The 16,570-nt window shown below is 59.3% G+C and overlaps 1 protein-coding gene across 4 annotated transcripts in view; it reads left to right on the forward strand.

Moving 5' to 3' along the window:
• The window catches only part of EVL (Enah/Vasp-like), a 146,814-nt gene that overhangs the window by 117,098 nt on the left and 13,146 nt on the right, over positions 1-16,570 (forward strand). For all 4 annotated transcript variants that reach the window (XM_078054217.1, XM_036100044.2, XM_036100042.2 and 1 more), the window contains exons 4-6: positions 11,095-11,158; positions 14,405-14,475; positions 16,164-16,393. In XM_078054217.1, coding sequence (XP_077910343.1) covers positions 11,095-11,158; positions 14,405-14,475; positions 16,164-16,393 — 365 coding nt within the window. The remainder of the gene's footprint in view (positions 1-11,094; positions 11,159-14,404; positions 14,476-16,163; positions 16,394-16,570) is intronic.

Here is a 16,570-nt window from a genome sequence, read left to right on the forward strand (position 1 = left end):
CCAGGAGTAAGTGACAGAGCGAGGGCTGCATCTAGCTCTAAGTGACTTCAAGTCCAGGCGCCTGGAACAGTGCCTGGCATGTGGTGGGCACCAGGTAAACACTCTAGTTCAGCGCCACAGACAGGAAAACACAGCCCCAAAGACGGACCGTGACCAGCTATTCCAGGTCCCAAAGACCCTTAGAATGGATGTCAGTTTTTGGGGAAGGATCTGGACAAGCAGGACCATGTGAGCCCTGCTTCAAGGAGGAAATAGAAGGGGAGATGAGGTGCCAGCCTTCAGGTGACCCTCCCAGTAGTGTCTGGGGAAGAGGGAGATGCCAGATTCCTTTCAAGTCCAGCGTTGTCCCTTACGAATGTGTGCATATTTTGCATACTTGCATTTTATACCCAGGGAAGGAAAGAGGGAACAGGGAACAGTCAAGTATCCACAAGGGAAAATGCTAAGGAAAGTGGGGTCTGGCCCAAGTAAGTCACTGGTTGGGCAAGAGGGAGCTGGAGAAGGCAGTTAGCGGCTGGGCCAGGCAAGTTAGAGCGTAGGAGGCCTCAGGTCCAAGAGTGAGGATTTCCCGTGGGTGCTGATAGGACCTGCTAGGGCCCTGGCTGGGGAACAGCACGAAAGAGCTTTGCTTCCTGATGTTTCATCTGCAAACGTGACTCGGAGCAAGCGTGAGGCTGAGAGACCCCCCACTTGAGAAGAGCATGAGGCTGGGGCCTAGACAGCCCAGGGAGGGCAGACCTGAGGGGCAGTTTTCCAGAGAGCCGGCATTTCCTAGAGACCAGTAGAAGGCACAGAGTGGAAAGCCAAGTCGGACCGGGGCTGACCGGGTTCTCCCAGGGAGAGTGTGATGGCGGCTTTGGACTGGCCGCACAAACGTGCTCTGTACGCTTCCTGCTAGGCCCTGTGCAGGGTGCTTGGGTACAAGGGAGAGGCATGGGATCTGCTCTCGAGCTCACAGTTCAGGGGAGTAAACAGAGGAGAAATTCCGGTATTGGCCGTGGGTGCGTTCCCTGGGGCACAGTGGCACAGAGCGCTCCAGCAGGTCAGGCAGCAGGAAGAGGGGAACACCCCCACGCAGCCCCCTGACGAGCCAGCGAATGCTAACCTAACTTGGATTCTGGGGGTCCCGGGGGTTGCCAGTCAGAGAAGTGCGGACAAGTCTTCCCGGCAGAAGGAACAGCCTCTGTGCCCACAGGTGTGACGACAGGAAGGGGTCCCAGGGCAGTGGAAGAGACGCGTGCCTGCTGGCAGGTTGAAGGATTGAGCTCTTGTAGGCCTTGGAGCTGGTTGGGCTGGGAGAGAGACCAGGAGTGGCGGGGCTGGGGTGGGAGGAAGCAAACGTGATGGCAGGGAGGGAGGGGAAGCGTGAGGAACAGCAAGCCAGGTCGCCGGGGGAACCGGGGGAGAGCAGGTGGCCTAGGCAGACCGGGCCCAGGCTTCTGCCTCTGGCCGCTCCCCTGTTCCATTCTGGCTCTGCGCCCATAGGGGACAAGAGGGGAGCCACGGTGGGGCGGGGGGGCTCTTCTGGCAGATACCTGGTGTCACCAAGGCCTGTGAGCTGACCCCACAAGGGGTCTGGACACTTGTCCACAGCCCCCAGAGCTGGCTGGAATCAGGTAGGCAGGAGGGTTCTGATAGGTTAGCTGGGAAGCCTCATTAAAGATTGAGGCAGTGAAGCCCATTTGACGGCTGGCTGGCGTATCGGCTTCCCACTGCTTAAGCCGGGCGGCTGAGGAAGGACAGGTAAGTGGCCGGGATGCGCGAAGCGCCCTCCTGCACCGCGCCCGGGGCCTGCCCGTAATGGTCAGCAGAGAGTGGACCTTCCACTGCTCCTGCTTCTGCCACTGTGACTGCACCGTGCTTTGCAGAGTGAGCTGTAGGTGACGGGGCCCCTCCCTGCTCCTCACCGGGTGGGAAGGGGGTCCCTCCAGTCCTCATGGGAGGCTCCTGCGCTCCTCACAGGCCTCTCCTTCCTGTTCTTCAGAGGGCGGGGGAGGGGGTCTTCCCTGTTCCTCACAGGGGCTCCTCCCTGCTCCTCATGGACCCCTCCTGCTCCCGTCTGCTGGGGTGGTGGGCGTGAGCTCTGGATCTTGGGACGACGCACCCGTGAGTGGCTGACCAGAGGGGAAGCACTCTTTTGCACTGAGGCCTTGCAGAAGTGTGGACGGAAGCAGCGGTGTGCAGACTGGGCTCGGGAGCCGTGGGCTCCTGTCCCAGCAGCGCTGGTCACTCAAGACACGTGTGGCCTTGAGTGGTTGCTCACCCTTTCCGAGCCTCAGTCTCCTCACCTATAAGGAGGTCTGATAGGCCCCGCCCCGCCCTGAGCAGATTAATGACCAGAATCATGCAAAGGCACTTTGTCACACACACCGTAAAGGTGTGACAGATTTTTTCTTTACTTTATTCTGTTTGAGATTCTTTTCAAGGTTTGTTGTAGGTCCCAAAGGGAGCTTATTAGGAAAGGGAGAAAAACTATTTCAGTAGGAAAATAAGTGGCCTGAGACACAGCCTGAGGGGATGAGGCAGGCTGGCTGGCAGTGTCCTGGCCTGGAAGCCAGGAACCTAGGTCCCAGCCCAGCTTCTCATGCAAGCAAGTCCTCCTTTTCCCCCGAGCCTTCTGTGCAAGGACAGGGACAGGGAGGTGGAGCTGCTGCCTCCACAGGCCTGCGGCTGCCATCGGCACCGTGCAAAAGGTCTGCTCTCTCTAGCCCCCGGGGGGTGCATCGCTGCCAGAACGGGTAGGTGCTTCTCCCTGTGTGGCTGAGGCCTTAGCTCCCTCTCTGAATCAGCCCCGCATCTGCGCTGGCTGACCTTCCAGGACTACAGGTCGTTTAGACACTGGCCCCTTTGATGCACCTTTAGCCATTGGTCACCCGGGGTGATGGTTGAACCCTAACTGGCAGGCTCAGGAATGAGGGTCTATTACAAGAGTCTAGTGGGTGAAACCTCAGCTGCTTCCAGTGATCGGAGTAAAAGAAAACAAGCTGCCTCACATATCAGCCCACGGTGAGCCCCGGTTCCTTAGTAAGGCCTGGGCAGGAAAGGACTGGAAGAGTCACCCAGGGTAACTTCAGGCAAGCAACTGAACTGTCATTAAAGCAGGAGGTGGCCGTCAGGATTGTCTACTGCCGAGCCACCCTGGCTTTGTGAGCGCGTCAGTGGGGAGACAGCTGCTTGTCCAACCAGAGCCCTGGGCTGGGAGACACTTGTCCTGGGCACTGGTCCCAGCTCTGCCACCAATTCCTGTGTGGCCTTGGAGAGGCAACTCTGAAGACTCGGGCCCAGATCACAGACTCCATTCCCACCCGGACACCAGCGTGCTCAGCAGTAGAGGCCTTGAAATGAGAGGGGAAGGAGCTAAGGCATTGGTCTAGGAAGGATGCCTCCCTCTCAAAGGGCCGCTCTGAGTCAATGCAAAATGCAGGGACCCTCTGGAGAGAGGGGAAGAAGCCAGCCAGAGAAATGGCAGAGGGGAGGAGGGGGCCTCAGAGGGGCTTGGGACTCTGCCCAGCCCAGATTAGGTAGCTGTCGTTTGCTGGCCAGAAATGCCATCAAGCATCACTGAGCAGGTGCTGGATCCTTTGTCCCTGGCACTCCTGGGATCTCAGGTTCCATCTTTTCAGGAGGCCCAGGGGATGCCTTTCCTATAGAGACTTAACTCGAAACCTAGCCTGTCCCTCCCGTCCCAGAGGAGCTGGGGGGCCGGTGGCCCAGTGCCTCATGAATGTTAATGGACAGGCAGGGGGACAGCCTCTCTCAGGAGGAGGTGTCCGCAATGCCTCAGCTTATCTACGCACCTCAGGCTGTATAATTTAAAGTGGGGTTTCTGGGCCAGGAGCTGTAAGGGCCTCCACCTGCCCTGCACCCCCAGACTTATGGGGATAGAGTCAGAGTCCCTATTTGTTCCCTCCTTGGGGACTCCCAGCCATGTGTTTCTTTATCATAAGGTGATACATCCCATTTGTACATAAATTGGAAGTTCAAAAAGAGAAATAATTTCATAATCTACAGATAACCACTATCCCCATCTTGGTATATTTCTTTCTTTGTCCTTTTCAATTGTAGAGATTTAGAACTAGATGGTTCTTGGTTCCATCCTTCTCACTTTATGGTAAACTGAGGCCCAGAGAGGGGAGGGACTCCCCAAGGCACCTAACTACTTAGAGCAGAACGCCAACAGGAAGTTGGGTCTCCTGCCCCAGATTCCCTCTGAAGGGGATTTGTATAAACTGGAGCAATACAGAAGAGGCCAGCCAGGAAGGGGGGAAGGACTGGGAAGTGGGGTGAGGGGTAGTGGAGGCCTGGGCTGTCTTCCCTGGGGTGGGGCCTGGAGGGGCATGAGCACTGCCCACTGTCCAGAGGCCTCTAGGCCAACACTTGAAAGACTGCCTGTCTGGTCCCGAAGGGGACCCTTGGGAACAGTGCTAGCAAGATTCCAGCCCATGAGGAGGCAGACTAGCAGTGAGAACCCTACACAGGGCCTGGGCACAGAACATCATAACTACTCGGTAAACTTGGGCTCTCCTCCCTTATCCCATCTGTGGTCATTTCCGAGCACCAACTCTGTTGGCGACCTGCTGTCATATCGAAAGGCTTATGAGGCTCCGTGGCCGGCTTGGCCACCGACTCTGTCCAGCCATGAGCCAAGAACTTTAAGAATGTGCCGCCTGCCGTAGTCTCAATGTTTGGTTGGAGATCTTCACACAGTCTGCCTGGGGCCTAATCGGTCACTTATTCAACAAATATTGACCGAGTGTTGACCGTATGCCAAGAATGACAATATGTGCTGGGAATACAGAGAACGAAAGTTCTGTCCCTGGAGAGTAAAAGTCAGACCGCTCTGTTTGCCTGGGTCTGTTCCGTGGTCTTTCCTGGTCCGTGCAAGCCGACACGCGGTGTCCTAGTGGGCTCGGCGCTTGCAGAGTCCCCGCAGGGAGGCGCCCCTACAACCGAGCGGGACCTGGGCCCGGCCTGTTGCCTGCACGCCTCTTGGCTCCGCAGCGAGGCTGGGGGTCCTGGGGCATCGCACACATCTGGTTCATTCTCCTGGAGCCGGTCACGCGACCAGGTTTTCCTCCCACCCCTTTCTGTTAAACAAGGGTGGCTTTCCCGAAGATGACTGTACCTCACGTTGGAATCCTCTGTCAAATCTTTACATCCAGGACAGATGCTATAGACGCCTTTAGAAAGTACCAGTGCCACGTATGCTCTCGTCCCACCGCGGAACAGCCCTGTGTAGGGTGTGGTGATCATTAGTACACCAGGGTCCCAGGAAGAGGTGCTGCCCCTCAGAGATGACCTCAGACCCCCGGCCCCACTTTCTCCTTTGGTCTGGCTGACACCACTGCCCCAGGTCGGTCCCTCGGCCTCTGTGGGGTGAGGGCCAGCCCTGTCCCCTCTGGCCAGGCTCCCACGTCACCCCTCCCAGGCAGGCTCGTGGCTGGAGTCTGGCCCAGCCTCCGCCGCATCTAGCTTTTTCTCCTCTTCTTCTCCCACCTCATGACCCCTAAGGATGAACAGTCCTCCGGTGGGTCACCACCATGTTCTGTAGGTGCAGGTGTTTGGTGGAACTTAAAGCCATCTGGAAGGTGGGCCTCAGAGACAGCAGGAAGTCAGCCCCTCCCCCAGGAAGCATCACTGCCCAGCGGGACTTGGAGCAAAGAGGCCTAGCTGCGAGTGTCCATGTGGGCCTCGCCCTGTGTCCCTGCCCCTCACTCTGTCCAGACGGGAATCGGCCAGGCCACAGGCCACCCTCTGCCAGGCCATGGGCTGGACCCGCACACCAGTCATGCACAGGCACCCTGCTTCTCCCCCCCTTTGTTTGCTGTTCCATCTCACATTTCCCTTCTCTCGTTAGCACGTCTGTAGTGCCGATAGGTTCTCTATTTGACTTTGGCAAAACTCTGAGGCAAGTGAGAGAGGATGAGAGTTGTCCTAGTTGGAGCCCCAGACCAGCTCCCACACTCAGCAAGCTGCGACACTGAGGTCAGCATCAGGAGCCCCTTGGCCTCAACACGTCCCCTCACCTCCCAGGGACACACCACCCCTTGTGTGGGGCTGTCGTTGGACCAGGGCCGGCAGGTGGTGGAGGCCGGCGGAGAAGGCAGCCCTCTGTAGATGGGGAGAGAGGCGCCTTCCTAAAAGCACCAGCGGCCTGATTGGGGTCAAGGGCTGTTGGAGTGTGCAAGGACACAGGCAGGTCAGTGATTAGCAAGAGATGTTGGACTCTGTGGAGAGACCAACCAAAGAATTTGCCTTTTTTTTTTTTTTAAGTAGGCTCCACGCCCAGCACGGAGCCCGACACGGGGCTCAAACTTCCGACCCTGAGATCAAGACCTGAGCTGAGATTAAGAGCCAGACGCCTAACCGACTAAACCCAGGCGCCCCAAGAATTTGCTCTGAATACTAATAAAAACAAATAGTTTTCAGGCCTTTACGGTTTACAGAGTACTTTTTCATGCAGTTCATTTACCCCTCACGGCAGCTCGGTGAGGCACCACTGTTGGCTTCAGGGGTCCCCTTTATATTCATTTTATAGACAGGGAGGCCCAGCTAACGGGTGTGGGGCAGAGCTCAGGCCAGGCCTTCTCCCTCCCGACTCTGCCCCCCACCCCCGCCTGCCTGCCCACATCAGTACCTTGGGGGGGACAAGGCAGTCAAATGTGCTCTCCCCAAACGAACGTCTGTCATACGTGTACAATGAGGGGTGTCAGCAGACAGCTGCATGCAGAGCAGGTCAGACGCCGTGCCCTGTGACAAAGGCTGGGTCACGCTGTCTCTCAGGCGTCCGGTCAGCAGCTCAGTCCTGGTTATGGCAGGGAGTACTTAGCCCGGGGACTGTCCCTTGGTTGGCCTCCTCTCTGAACAAGCCTGAACTTGGGGATCACTTGTGTTTCTGGGACTTATCTCTTCAGTGATTTTTCTTTTTATCTGAGCGAATTCAGCCCCATCCCTTCACCTGTGCTTCCCCTACCTGGGCTGGTGGTCACGAGTTCCCTCTAACCGTCCTGACTCAGCTCGGCAGAATAGACCAGGTGTCCGGTGTGAGCCGGGCACTGTGCACGGGGTGATGAGTAGGAGATGTGCTCTCTGCCCTCAAGAAGCACAAGAGCTCCTAGGGAAGAGAAGACTGCTTTCAAACCTTCAAACCTCTTTAGTATTAGTGAGAGAGTTGGGTTGTGAGAGAGGCCCTTGCGTGTGGAGCAGGGAGGAGCGTGAGGATGTGGGAAGGCTTCCTGGAAGAGCAGACGGTACCCCAGGTGGACTGAGTGCCCCACACAAGGACAGAGAGGTGGGGAGCACAGCGTGTGGCGGCCAGATGCAGGGAGCAAAAGGTCTGCTGCAGAGCTGGGGCCGGGAGCAGCGGCTGCGGCGGGGGCTGGAGTCTCTTCCACAGAGTGGGCACCCAACCCCCTGAGGGTCAGGCTTGGGTTTTCCACAGATCATGGAGCTGTGATGTCTGTGCGGAAGAGGGGCGGGAAGCAAGGAGAGAGAGTGGAGTGCACAGGGTCCCCATTGGTGGCCCAACGCATTGTCAAGGAGAGAGATGGAGAGGCAGGTGGGCTCTTTCGGGATCTCAGACAACGCCACGCCACGGTAAGACCTGATAACCAACTCGAAATGGGAGGTGCAGGAGGAGGAGCTGGGTCCCCACCTGCTCCCTCCCCTGGATCCTGAAGGCCAGGCGCGGCTGACTGAGGTGACTCCGTGGTGGGGGCTCTGCATGGCCTCCACCTTGGCTTCCAGTTGCACCACACAGGGACTCATCAGAAATAACCCGACGCTGGGACAGTGTTCCCACCCTGGGATTTCCCACTGAAGAAGCTCCTGCAAGGGAGCTGTGCCAGGGCTCCCAATGAACCCTAGACAGCTCAGAAGGAGAGATCCTCCTCCCTGCTCCTCGTCCCTCCCTCTGCCACTGGGTCCACTGGGGCCAGTGGGGGGAACCAGCCAGGAGTAAGGAGACAATGGGAGCCTCACGTCTGCTGCAGAGACCCCGTGTGACGCTGCCAGGCCCCTTCCCTGGGCCCCAGCTCCCACCTCTGAGACAGAGGGACCATGCTTCCTAATGGCAAGGATCCTCGTAGCTCAAAACAGATTCACATTTTCTTAGTTTGAGAAGAATGGAAGGCCTTACGCAGCCAAGCGTTGTCTCTTCCTGCTCTGTAGTATCTAAAATTCCAACCGTTGGGTTTTGAAGTATGTCTGCAGTGCAGGGGGCCAGACCCCCTGGGAGCAGCCAGGTTCCCACTCTCTGGAGGAACAGGCTGGCTGAAGGTATTGGGAGGAAGTCCAGCCCAACAGGCAGAATGAGGGACCCCAGCACAGGACCACCACAGAACACTGTGTAGGCGGTTGGTTGCCATCGGGGGTCCTAACGAAGGGATGGGAAACGGCCCCAGTGTCCGAGGCCAGACCAGGCGGGTGGACACAGAGACCTCTGGCCGCTAGCAGAACCCAAGCATCACACGACCTGGGTGCTAGCGTGGGCCTGGCTCGGGTAGGGGTGGGCTCCAGTCCTTAGACCACGTGCTAGACAGGGTCTCCGGAACGGGCTCAGCCCTGGAAGAGGGGCGACTCCAGATTCAGGCACGGGCTCGGCAGCCGAGGCCAGGCCCTAGAGCGAGGCAGAGCAGCTCGGTTTTCCAGAAGCCCAGTGAGCGGCAAAGCAGCTCAGGCCCGAGTCCCAGAATGGGGCGGGGAGGGCAGGCTGGGCTGTCTTGAATCCCTCCCGCCTGAGCCAGGACAAGCGGGTGGAGGCACAGAGCCTCTGGGTGGGGCTCAGGGGACACCTGTCCGACCTGCGGACGCTGTGTGAGGGCTGCAGCCCCCTGTCCTGTGGCTCTTCTGGTGGCGTGCCAGCCTGCCACCTTCATTCTTCACCCAGTCCGACCCCATGGTGTGACTGAACGGGAGAGAGTGGCCTTTGTAGGTCCTGTGAGTCTGGCTTACCACTCGCAGCTGTGTGACCCAGAGCAAGTCATTTCCCCTTTGCAGCCCGCCTCACCCAAGACAAGTCCTCTCGGTGGCTGACAGCGTTGTGAGAACGAAAATGAAGTTGACCTAAGTTAGGAGAGTGCCTGGGCTCTGCCAGGGAGCGGGGTTCTCCTGCCCCTGCTTCCTCAGAACAAGGAGGAAGGGGCGCTAGGACCGGGGCCTTGCCGAGTAGGAGACAAAAGAGATCCCTGTCAAGGATCTGGTTTTTAATTTGTTTTAAATTTTCTCATGTCTATACTGAACCCATACTACATGTTACTTGTAGTCAGAAAGTCCAATTTCTATAAAGAAGAGCAAAGTGATATAGGTTAAATTATTTCATTAGCGATGGGGAAAGCAAGCTCACATTGATCTCGTGCCTGTCGTGTGCCCGGCTGCCAGGCCAGGTATTTACAAAAGGCCCGTCTGCGGAAGTGTGCGGGCACTGTCTGTGCTGCCGATCATCCGAGCGCAGCAGAAGGCAGCAAGCAGGGGCGGGCTCGGGCTGCTCCACTCAGGGCAGCCTCTTTCCTTGGGTGCTGGAAGGCCCTCTCCTCCCGCCGCACAGCAGGCCCGCTGCCCACCGTCTGGATCCTCCTCCTTCCCCAGCTGAAACATTCACACGGGGACCAGCAAGGCGGCAAGGCGTGGCTCCCTGAAAACTTGGCTAGAGCCGATCCTGGGGCCCGGGACAGCAAAGTCTGGAAGCTGTGGCCGTGGAAGCTCACTTTGGGCATGAAAAGATTCGACCCATGTTGTGTCCCACCTGGTGGTGGGGACAGGACCTTTGAGGACGGGGAGGTTCAAGACCTCCGTGGCAGAAAGCCCGTGGTCACGGGAGGTAGTGGCTTCCGTTGCTGGGATCAGGCAGGAGGACCAGGCTGGGAGGCACACAGGAGACTCCTGTGCTGGGCCGGAGGCTGCCTAGAATTAGATGATCTGTTTCAGCTTCGGGATTCTGTTGCTGTCTATCCCGCTGTGTCCGTGATCCAGGGGACGACCTGCTAATCCCTCAGCGGCTCGAAGCACTTGTGGGAAAAGCCTTCACATCGTGGATTTTGTTGTGGGCTGAGCGTGGCAGCCGTTTGTCCTGGGGAGGAGACAGGCCCCTTCCCCATGTAGTCAGGGAGGAATGAGACCAGCCTGCCTGGAGTCTCTGCCCTGTCCCTGTGGCTCTGTGCAGTTCCCCAGTGACACCCGAGCTGGCAAAGAGAAGGAACAATCAGCTCGTTCTGTTTGGGGCAGAAGCCTGCCTGTTCTTGTGAATGTGGCTCATCACCAACCCCCATCTGAACATAGGGCGCTCGCAGCAGACCCGGGCTGCTCTGAGCCCTTGCCCCCAGGGCCAGTGTGTGGCCCGGTCAGTGACAGACTCTGCCATCCGTGCCTTGCTGTGTCCTGCCCACCCCCGGCTGCAGGCTCCTGGATGTGGGCAGGAGGGCCCCGCATCGTGGTGGGGAGACTGGGCTGTGTCTCCACTGGACCAGGTGCGAGTCCCTGGCTCGGACGCTTAACCCACCGTGACAATCATTCCTTTGCTCACAGGGCAGGACAAAGTGGATCTGCTGGGGGGCGCCTGGGTGGCTCAGTCGTTAAGCGTCTGCCTTCAGCTCAGGTCATGATCCCAGGGTCCTGGGGTCAAGCCCCGCATCGGGCTCCCTGTTCCGCGGGAAGCCTGCTTCTCCCTCTCCCACTCCCCCGGCTTGTGTTTCCGCTCTCGCTGTGTCTCTCTCTGTCAAATAAATAAATAAAATCTTTAAAAAAAAAAAAAAAAAAAAGGATCTGCTGGGTTTGGTGATGCCGAGCACACCGGTGATTTTAGGTGGAACGGGTTTGTGGGGCAGTCGGAGAGGGAAGGCGAGAGGGCTCAGTAGCTGAAGGACTGTCTCTGAGCCGTGTGAGCAGCACGGGGTGGTTCGTGGGCTCTGGGAGGAGAGCCCTGAGACGCGGAGAGAGACGTGATTGAGGGGACAGTCTGGGGATGGCATTGTACCTGTTGAGAGGTCAGGGTCGGCTCCTGTGGGCCAGGCGGGCAGAGACAGGGAGAGTTCCAGGTTGGTTTGCCAGGGCCTTTCTTCTCCGCTAACCTCTGTGCTTCTGTGCTTCTCTGTCCCACAGGCCCCTCCAGCCAGCGTCAGGTGCAGAATGGCCCCTCTCCTGAAGAGATGGACATCCAGAGAAGGTAATCCCCCACCCAGCAGGGCCAGTGGCACCCTTCGACTCCCGTAGACAGGCACTGAAGGGGGGACAGGCCTGACCAGAAGGAAGAGGGAGCAAGGTGGTCGCGGCTTTGTCAGAGTGAGGAAGGGGATGTGTGGTCTCATGGCGACTTGCAGTCCGCAGCATCCTGAGCTCAGGATGAACTCAGCCCTCCCACATGTGCCAGGAGGTAGCTGTCACGACGTGGAGGGGTTCAGGAACGTGACCAAGGCCGCGCTGCTGGAGATGGGCAGACAGACACCCAGGGCTGTCTGCCTGACGCCCGTGGCCTGGGCACCGTCCTGTGCTGCCCGCCACTCCCTCAGTGGATGCCTCGGGCGGGTGCCACGGCCTCTCAGGAGGATCTGAACCCCGGGCCCCTCACTTCCCGGCGGAGACTAAGGTGGACAAAGGCCGTGAACGCCCTTCGGGGGCTGCGGCAGCTCTTCAACAGTTTGGCCAGAGCTGTGTTGTTGTCCTTGTTTGCCAGCCTGAGAGGAGGCAGCTCCCGTGGGATGTGGGCCATAGGACGACACCCACCCTCGCTCCAGGGAGCTTCTAAAGCGCTCAAACTGGGAGGAAGGACCAGTGTCGTCCTGAAGTTACAGACGAGTCATGGTGGCCAAGGAGGGAGCAGCCGCCTCAGGTCACGTTGCCAGGGAAGACAGGGCCAGGGCGTGCACCCAGCCTGCCATCGCCTTGGCAGGGGCTCTGTATCTCTGAGAGGCTCTGAATCGGGCTCTGTGGAAGCTGTATCCAGGACGTGGGCCTGGTGCAGGCCCTCCCCATCCAGGTTCTCAGAAGAGGGGCCGAGCTGGGGGCCTGCAGCTAGGCTCACGTGGAATCCTGGGCTGGAGCTGGGGAGGCCCTGTCCCCACCCCTCCGCTGGCTGGGAGGATCTCTGGGGCCCTCCTTCCTCTAGCCTCTCCCCCACTCTGAGGAGTAAAGGCCGAGGCTCAGTAACCTCTGGGCGCCTTCTTCCCCGATGGGGTACTCTGTAACCATAGGCAGGTTCCTGCTCTAGGCCTCAGTTTCCCATTGGAACGTGACAGTGGTATTCCTCGCTCCGCTCGCCTCAAAGAAAGGAGGTAAAGATGGGAATGTGCTTCTAGACGGCCTATGGGCAAGAGAGACTCCTTTTATCAATTCCCATGGGTCTCTTGATTCCGTGGGCCTGTCTTCTGGCCTCTCAGAAATACAGCACGTTGTTGTTTATGAAGGGCTTTTACAGGTTTTGGCTTGTTTTATTCCTCACACTAACCTTCCGGGGCTCCTGTTACTGGTACCGTTGCTCACACAAGCCAGGAGAGCAGAAAGGACTTGCCCAAAGTAAGGAGAAGTTAGAGGCACAACCAGGACCGGCAGCCTGTCTGGCCCCAGCTCAGCACTCTGCCGGGTCCTGGGGCTGCCTCCACCCCGAGAAGGGCATGGGTGAGTCCCACCAGACTCAGGAATGAACATACAGAGCAGATGGGCCCTAAGCAGATCTCTCAGAACTGGTTAAACACCACCCTGCATTATCCTGACCCACCATCCAAGTCCAGCATTCCTTCCCGAGACCGCCCGCAGTCCACTGCCTGTGGGCCGGAGTGCCCCCTGGAGGCCCGGCTGTGAACTGCAGGAGTCAACACAGGCCACAGGGCGGGGACCCCGCTCCTCTGTGTCCCTGCTGGTCACCTCACACAGAGGGAGGCCCAGGGGAGAGAGGACTTATGTGGGGCCAGACACCAGGTGATGATTCCAAGCACAGGAACCTTGTATTCTCTCACAAACAGAGTCTTAAGTCCACACCTGATTTTTAAGGATTTCCAAGCACTTTCATTTTGCTGAGGGCATCTAAGCATATGGATCCTGCTGGGAAAGTTGAAGTTTTGGATGATGTTTCAGCAGTTTGGATAGAGAAGCTGATGCAAGCACTGCTGAGAGCTTTTCCAACACCTTTCATGCCAGAAAGGTCTTTTCCATTATTTCGTAGGGATCGCACATAGTCCTTCCAAGAGCCCCCTGAACACGTGTTGTGCTTCCTCTGCGGAGAAGAAGCTGAGGCCCAGGGGAGGGGCGTGACTTGTCCATGCTCACGAAGCCACGATCCCAGAACAGGAGCCAGAAAGCTCACTACCTCTCACTGGTCTTTGCAGTAAACTCTGCGTCCCCTCGGGAGGAGGTGCTGTATCACTGACCTTTCTTGAAGATGAAAGCAGCTGTATTTTTTCCTTCCTCCATGTATTTCTTGCTTCACAAAGTACTTACTGAGCAGCTGCTACATGCCAGGCGTGGTGCCCGCACCGGAGAAGCGCCGGCTCGCTGTAAACTGAGGGCGCAGTGCAGACACATGGGCGGCAACCTCCCGTTCCGCCGGCCGCCCCTCCCGCCTTCCCTGCCAGGCAGAGACCGCTGCTTGCCTCCGCGCGCTCTCCTCCTGAGCCCAGAGTAGGTGTCCGAACACCCCGTGACCCTGGGCTTCATCGGCACAGCTAATTAGAGTTGGCTCGCGACAGTTTTTGAAGCCTGGCCACTCTCCAGGGTCTGCATGACTCTGAGCCCCCCTCTGCCCCGGCATCTCAGTCTCGGATTCCGTGGACATATTTGTGCGTCGGTGTCCTCACTCCACCAGCCCTCAAGAGCACCGAGGTCACTCTGCCTTAAGGAGGGGACATTTGTGCTCGCTGAGGCACACATAGCATTGATCTCTAACGGAGGCCTGGCCTGCGGCTGGATCTGGGGTAAAAAGAATGAGGACGTGCAGCCTTGGTGTCCACCTCTCCTGGCAACCAGCAATGCCTAAATTGTTCCAGGAAACGTAGTCAGGTGTAATAAAAATGGGTGACCCTGAGGTCAGGGCTGCTGAGGCCAGAGGCCCCCAAAAGTCAGATGAGCCTGTCCAGCCTGGGGAGAAGCTTGGTCTCTCAGCCAGATGGTCGCCCCAGCCTTCATGAGGGGCTTCCCTGTTGAGGTGTGCCTGAGACTGTTCAGGGGTGCTGCCAGCGCTGTCCTGTTCGGGGACCTAGAGCCAGTCACATGCCCCGCCCCCCGTGAGTGAGCACAGCGAGCCCGGCGGGCAGGGCCGGGGCGGACGGGCCAAGCTCACCGCCGAGGCCCCCGGCCCGGGCCGTGCAGCGGCGGTCAGGGAGTGCCAGCGAAACCCGACTCCGCAGCCCGGGCTCCCGGACACAGAGCCCCATTGTTCTCGGCGCCGAAACGTCAGGCCTGCTCTGCTGTTGTTTTTCAGACAAGTGATGGAGCCTCAGCAGCACCAGCAACAGCGGCAGGAGTCTCTAGAGAGAAGGACCTCGGCCACAGGTGAGAACCCCTCCGGGGCCTGCTCCTCTCGCTGCACCCGGCCCCTTCACTGGGCACCCCGCGCCCTCCGGGAAGAGCTGCCGGCTGCATAGGTCTCAGTGTGTGACGGTCACATCCGATGAAAGCAGGGGGACAAGGGGACAGAGCTGGGGGGAGAGGCTGAGCTCGGCTCGGCCCGGCCCTTGCCCACCGGCCTCTGGTCCCCCAGCACTGGCTGCCCGAGCAGATGCTCCCTGGGCACGGGCCACGGCTCTGGCACTGCGCTAAGGGCTAGGGACACACGGCGGTGAGCCAGGCGGATGCCGCCCCGGCCCAGGGAGCTCAGTGTCCAGTCGGGGGCACAAACAAGTGGACACGGAACATCAGGGTGCACACATGGTGACCAAGTCAGTGCCAGCTGTGAGGCCACACAGAGGCGGGCCCCGCCGGCCCCGGGGCTCAGAGCCCCTCCAGCCGAGGTGCAGGATCGTCCCAACCGTTGACTGGACCTGAGCTCAGGGAGGCAGGAGAAGGTCCCCTGAAGAGTGGCAGTGCTGATTAGTAAGCACAGGACTTCCCAGCCCCGCGAGTACCTTCAGATCCTGCGTTTTACGTGCTTCTCTCAAACACCCTGTGCAGTAAGCTGGGGAATGTTACCCCGGTTCACTGATGGGAAGACCGAGCACCACCCCCTGCCCGGTGGCAAGAGCCCCCACTCAGGCAGATGCTGGCTGGTAGCAGCCCCTCTCAGCTAGACTTCTGCACCGAGACCCCCTGTGGGCCCCCTGCCCGCTCTGGCCCACTGTCCACATTCTTAATGCACAGCCGTCCCTGTCCCACGTCACCGCTTCCCGTCACCCCTGTCCAAGCTGGCCTCCTAGCGGCTCCTTCCACGTTCTCCAGCACCTCTCCGGCACGTCCCATGCTCTTCTTCCGACCCCGACCCCACTCCTCCTTCACCAAACTCGACTCCTGCTCTTCTGTCACCGTCCCAGCGTGGTGGCCACTTCCCTGAGGAAGTCCCCGAACTTCCGGCTCTGCAGTTGGAGCCCTTCTTCTGTAGGCCACCGTGTGCCCACTCCCAGTAGCACACGCCATCCTGCCACCGTTACAGAGGTGCATCCGTCTGTGTGACTGGCTCACTGCTTGCCCACGAGGCCATGAGCAGAGAGCCTGTGGCCGCGTTCCCCAGCGCCTGACACCGTGCTGGCCGCACGGCGGGGGCTTGCTGGGCGCTGGATGGAGGGCTGTGCGGATGGTGGACCGAGGACTGCCCAACACTCGGCACGGCTCCCCAACATATGCCCCACTCAGCCCTGCAACCAGTTACCCGCCACAGCACCTGGCTGCATCTCGGGGACTGACGGCCCGGTGCCTGGGGTGGTGCTGGGTACAGGGAAGGAAAAAGAGATGCAGTTTGTGCTACCAAAGCACTTCATCTCCCGTGGGAAGACCACGATTAGAGCAAGAGAAAGTTAGCTGAGTTCAAGGGATGTTACGTATGTGACACCGGGTCCAGCCAAGCCCCAGAATGCTGGGGAGACCAGGGTCGGGAGTGACAGACCAGGGCTGGGTGCATCCCACGGGGGCTTCCTGGAAGAAGCACTTTGAGCTTGTCCCTCAGAGGAGCAGGCTGCCCTCTGTCCCTCCTTCCAGGGAAGTAGCAGCTGGGGACTAGGGACCAACTAAGCCCCACCCTTGCCTTCCAGGACCCATCCTCCCACCGGGGCACCCCTCATCTGCAGCCAGCGCCCCCCTCTCGTGTAGCGGGCCCCCACCCCCGCCCCCACCCCCTGTCCCACCTCCACCCACGGGGGCCACCCCCCCTCCCCCACCCCCACTGCCAGCCGGAGGAACACAGGGTGCCAGCCACGACGAGAGCTCCGTGTCCGGACTGGCTGCTGCCTTGGCTGGGGCCAAGCTGAGGAGAGTCCAGCGGGTAAGCGTCCGTGGGTGCGGGCGGGCCGGGCTGGGGGCCGCCTTCTCACCGCCTAGCGGGCAGTGCTCTCCCGTGTCTTGTGCTGGCCCTCCCACTGACCGTCACGGGCGGGGCGAGAAGCACCCCCTTGCAGATGAGGCGACTGAGGCACGGCCATGGGAGCAGCTGGCCCACCAG

This window comes from Halichoerus grypus, chromosome 8 (genome assembly GCF_964656455.1).
Source record: "Halichoerus grypus chromosome 8, mHalGry1.hap1.1, whole genome shotgun sequence".
NCBI classification, from domain to species: Eukaryota; Metazoa; Chordata; class Mammalia; order Carnivora; family Phocidae; genus Halichoerus; species Halichoerus grypus.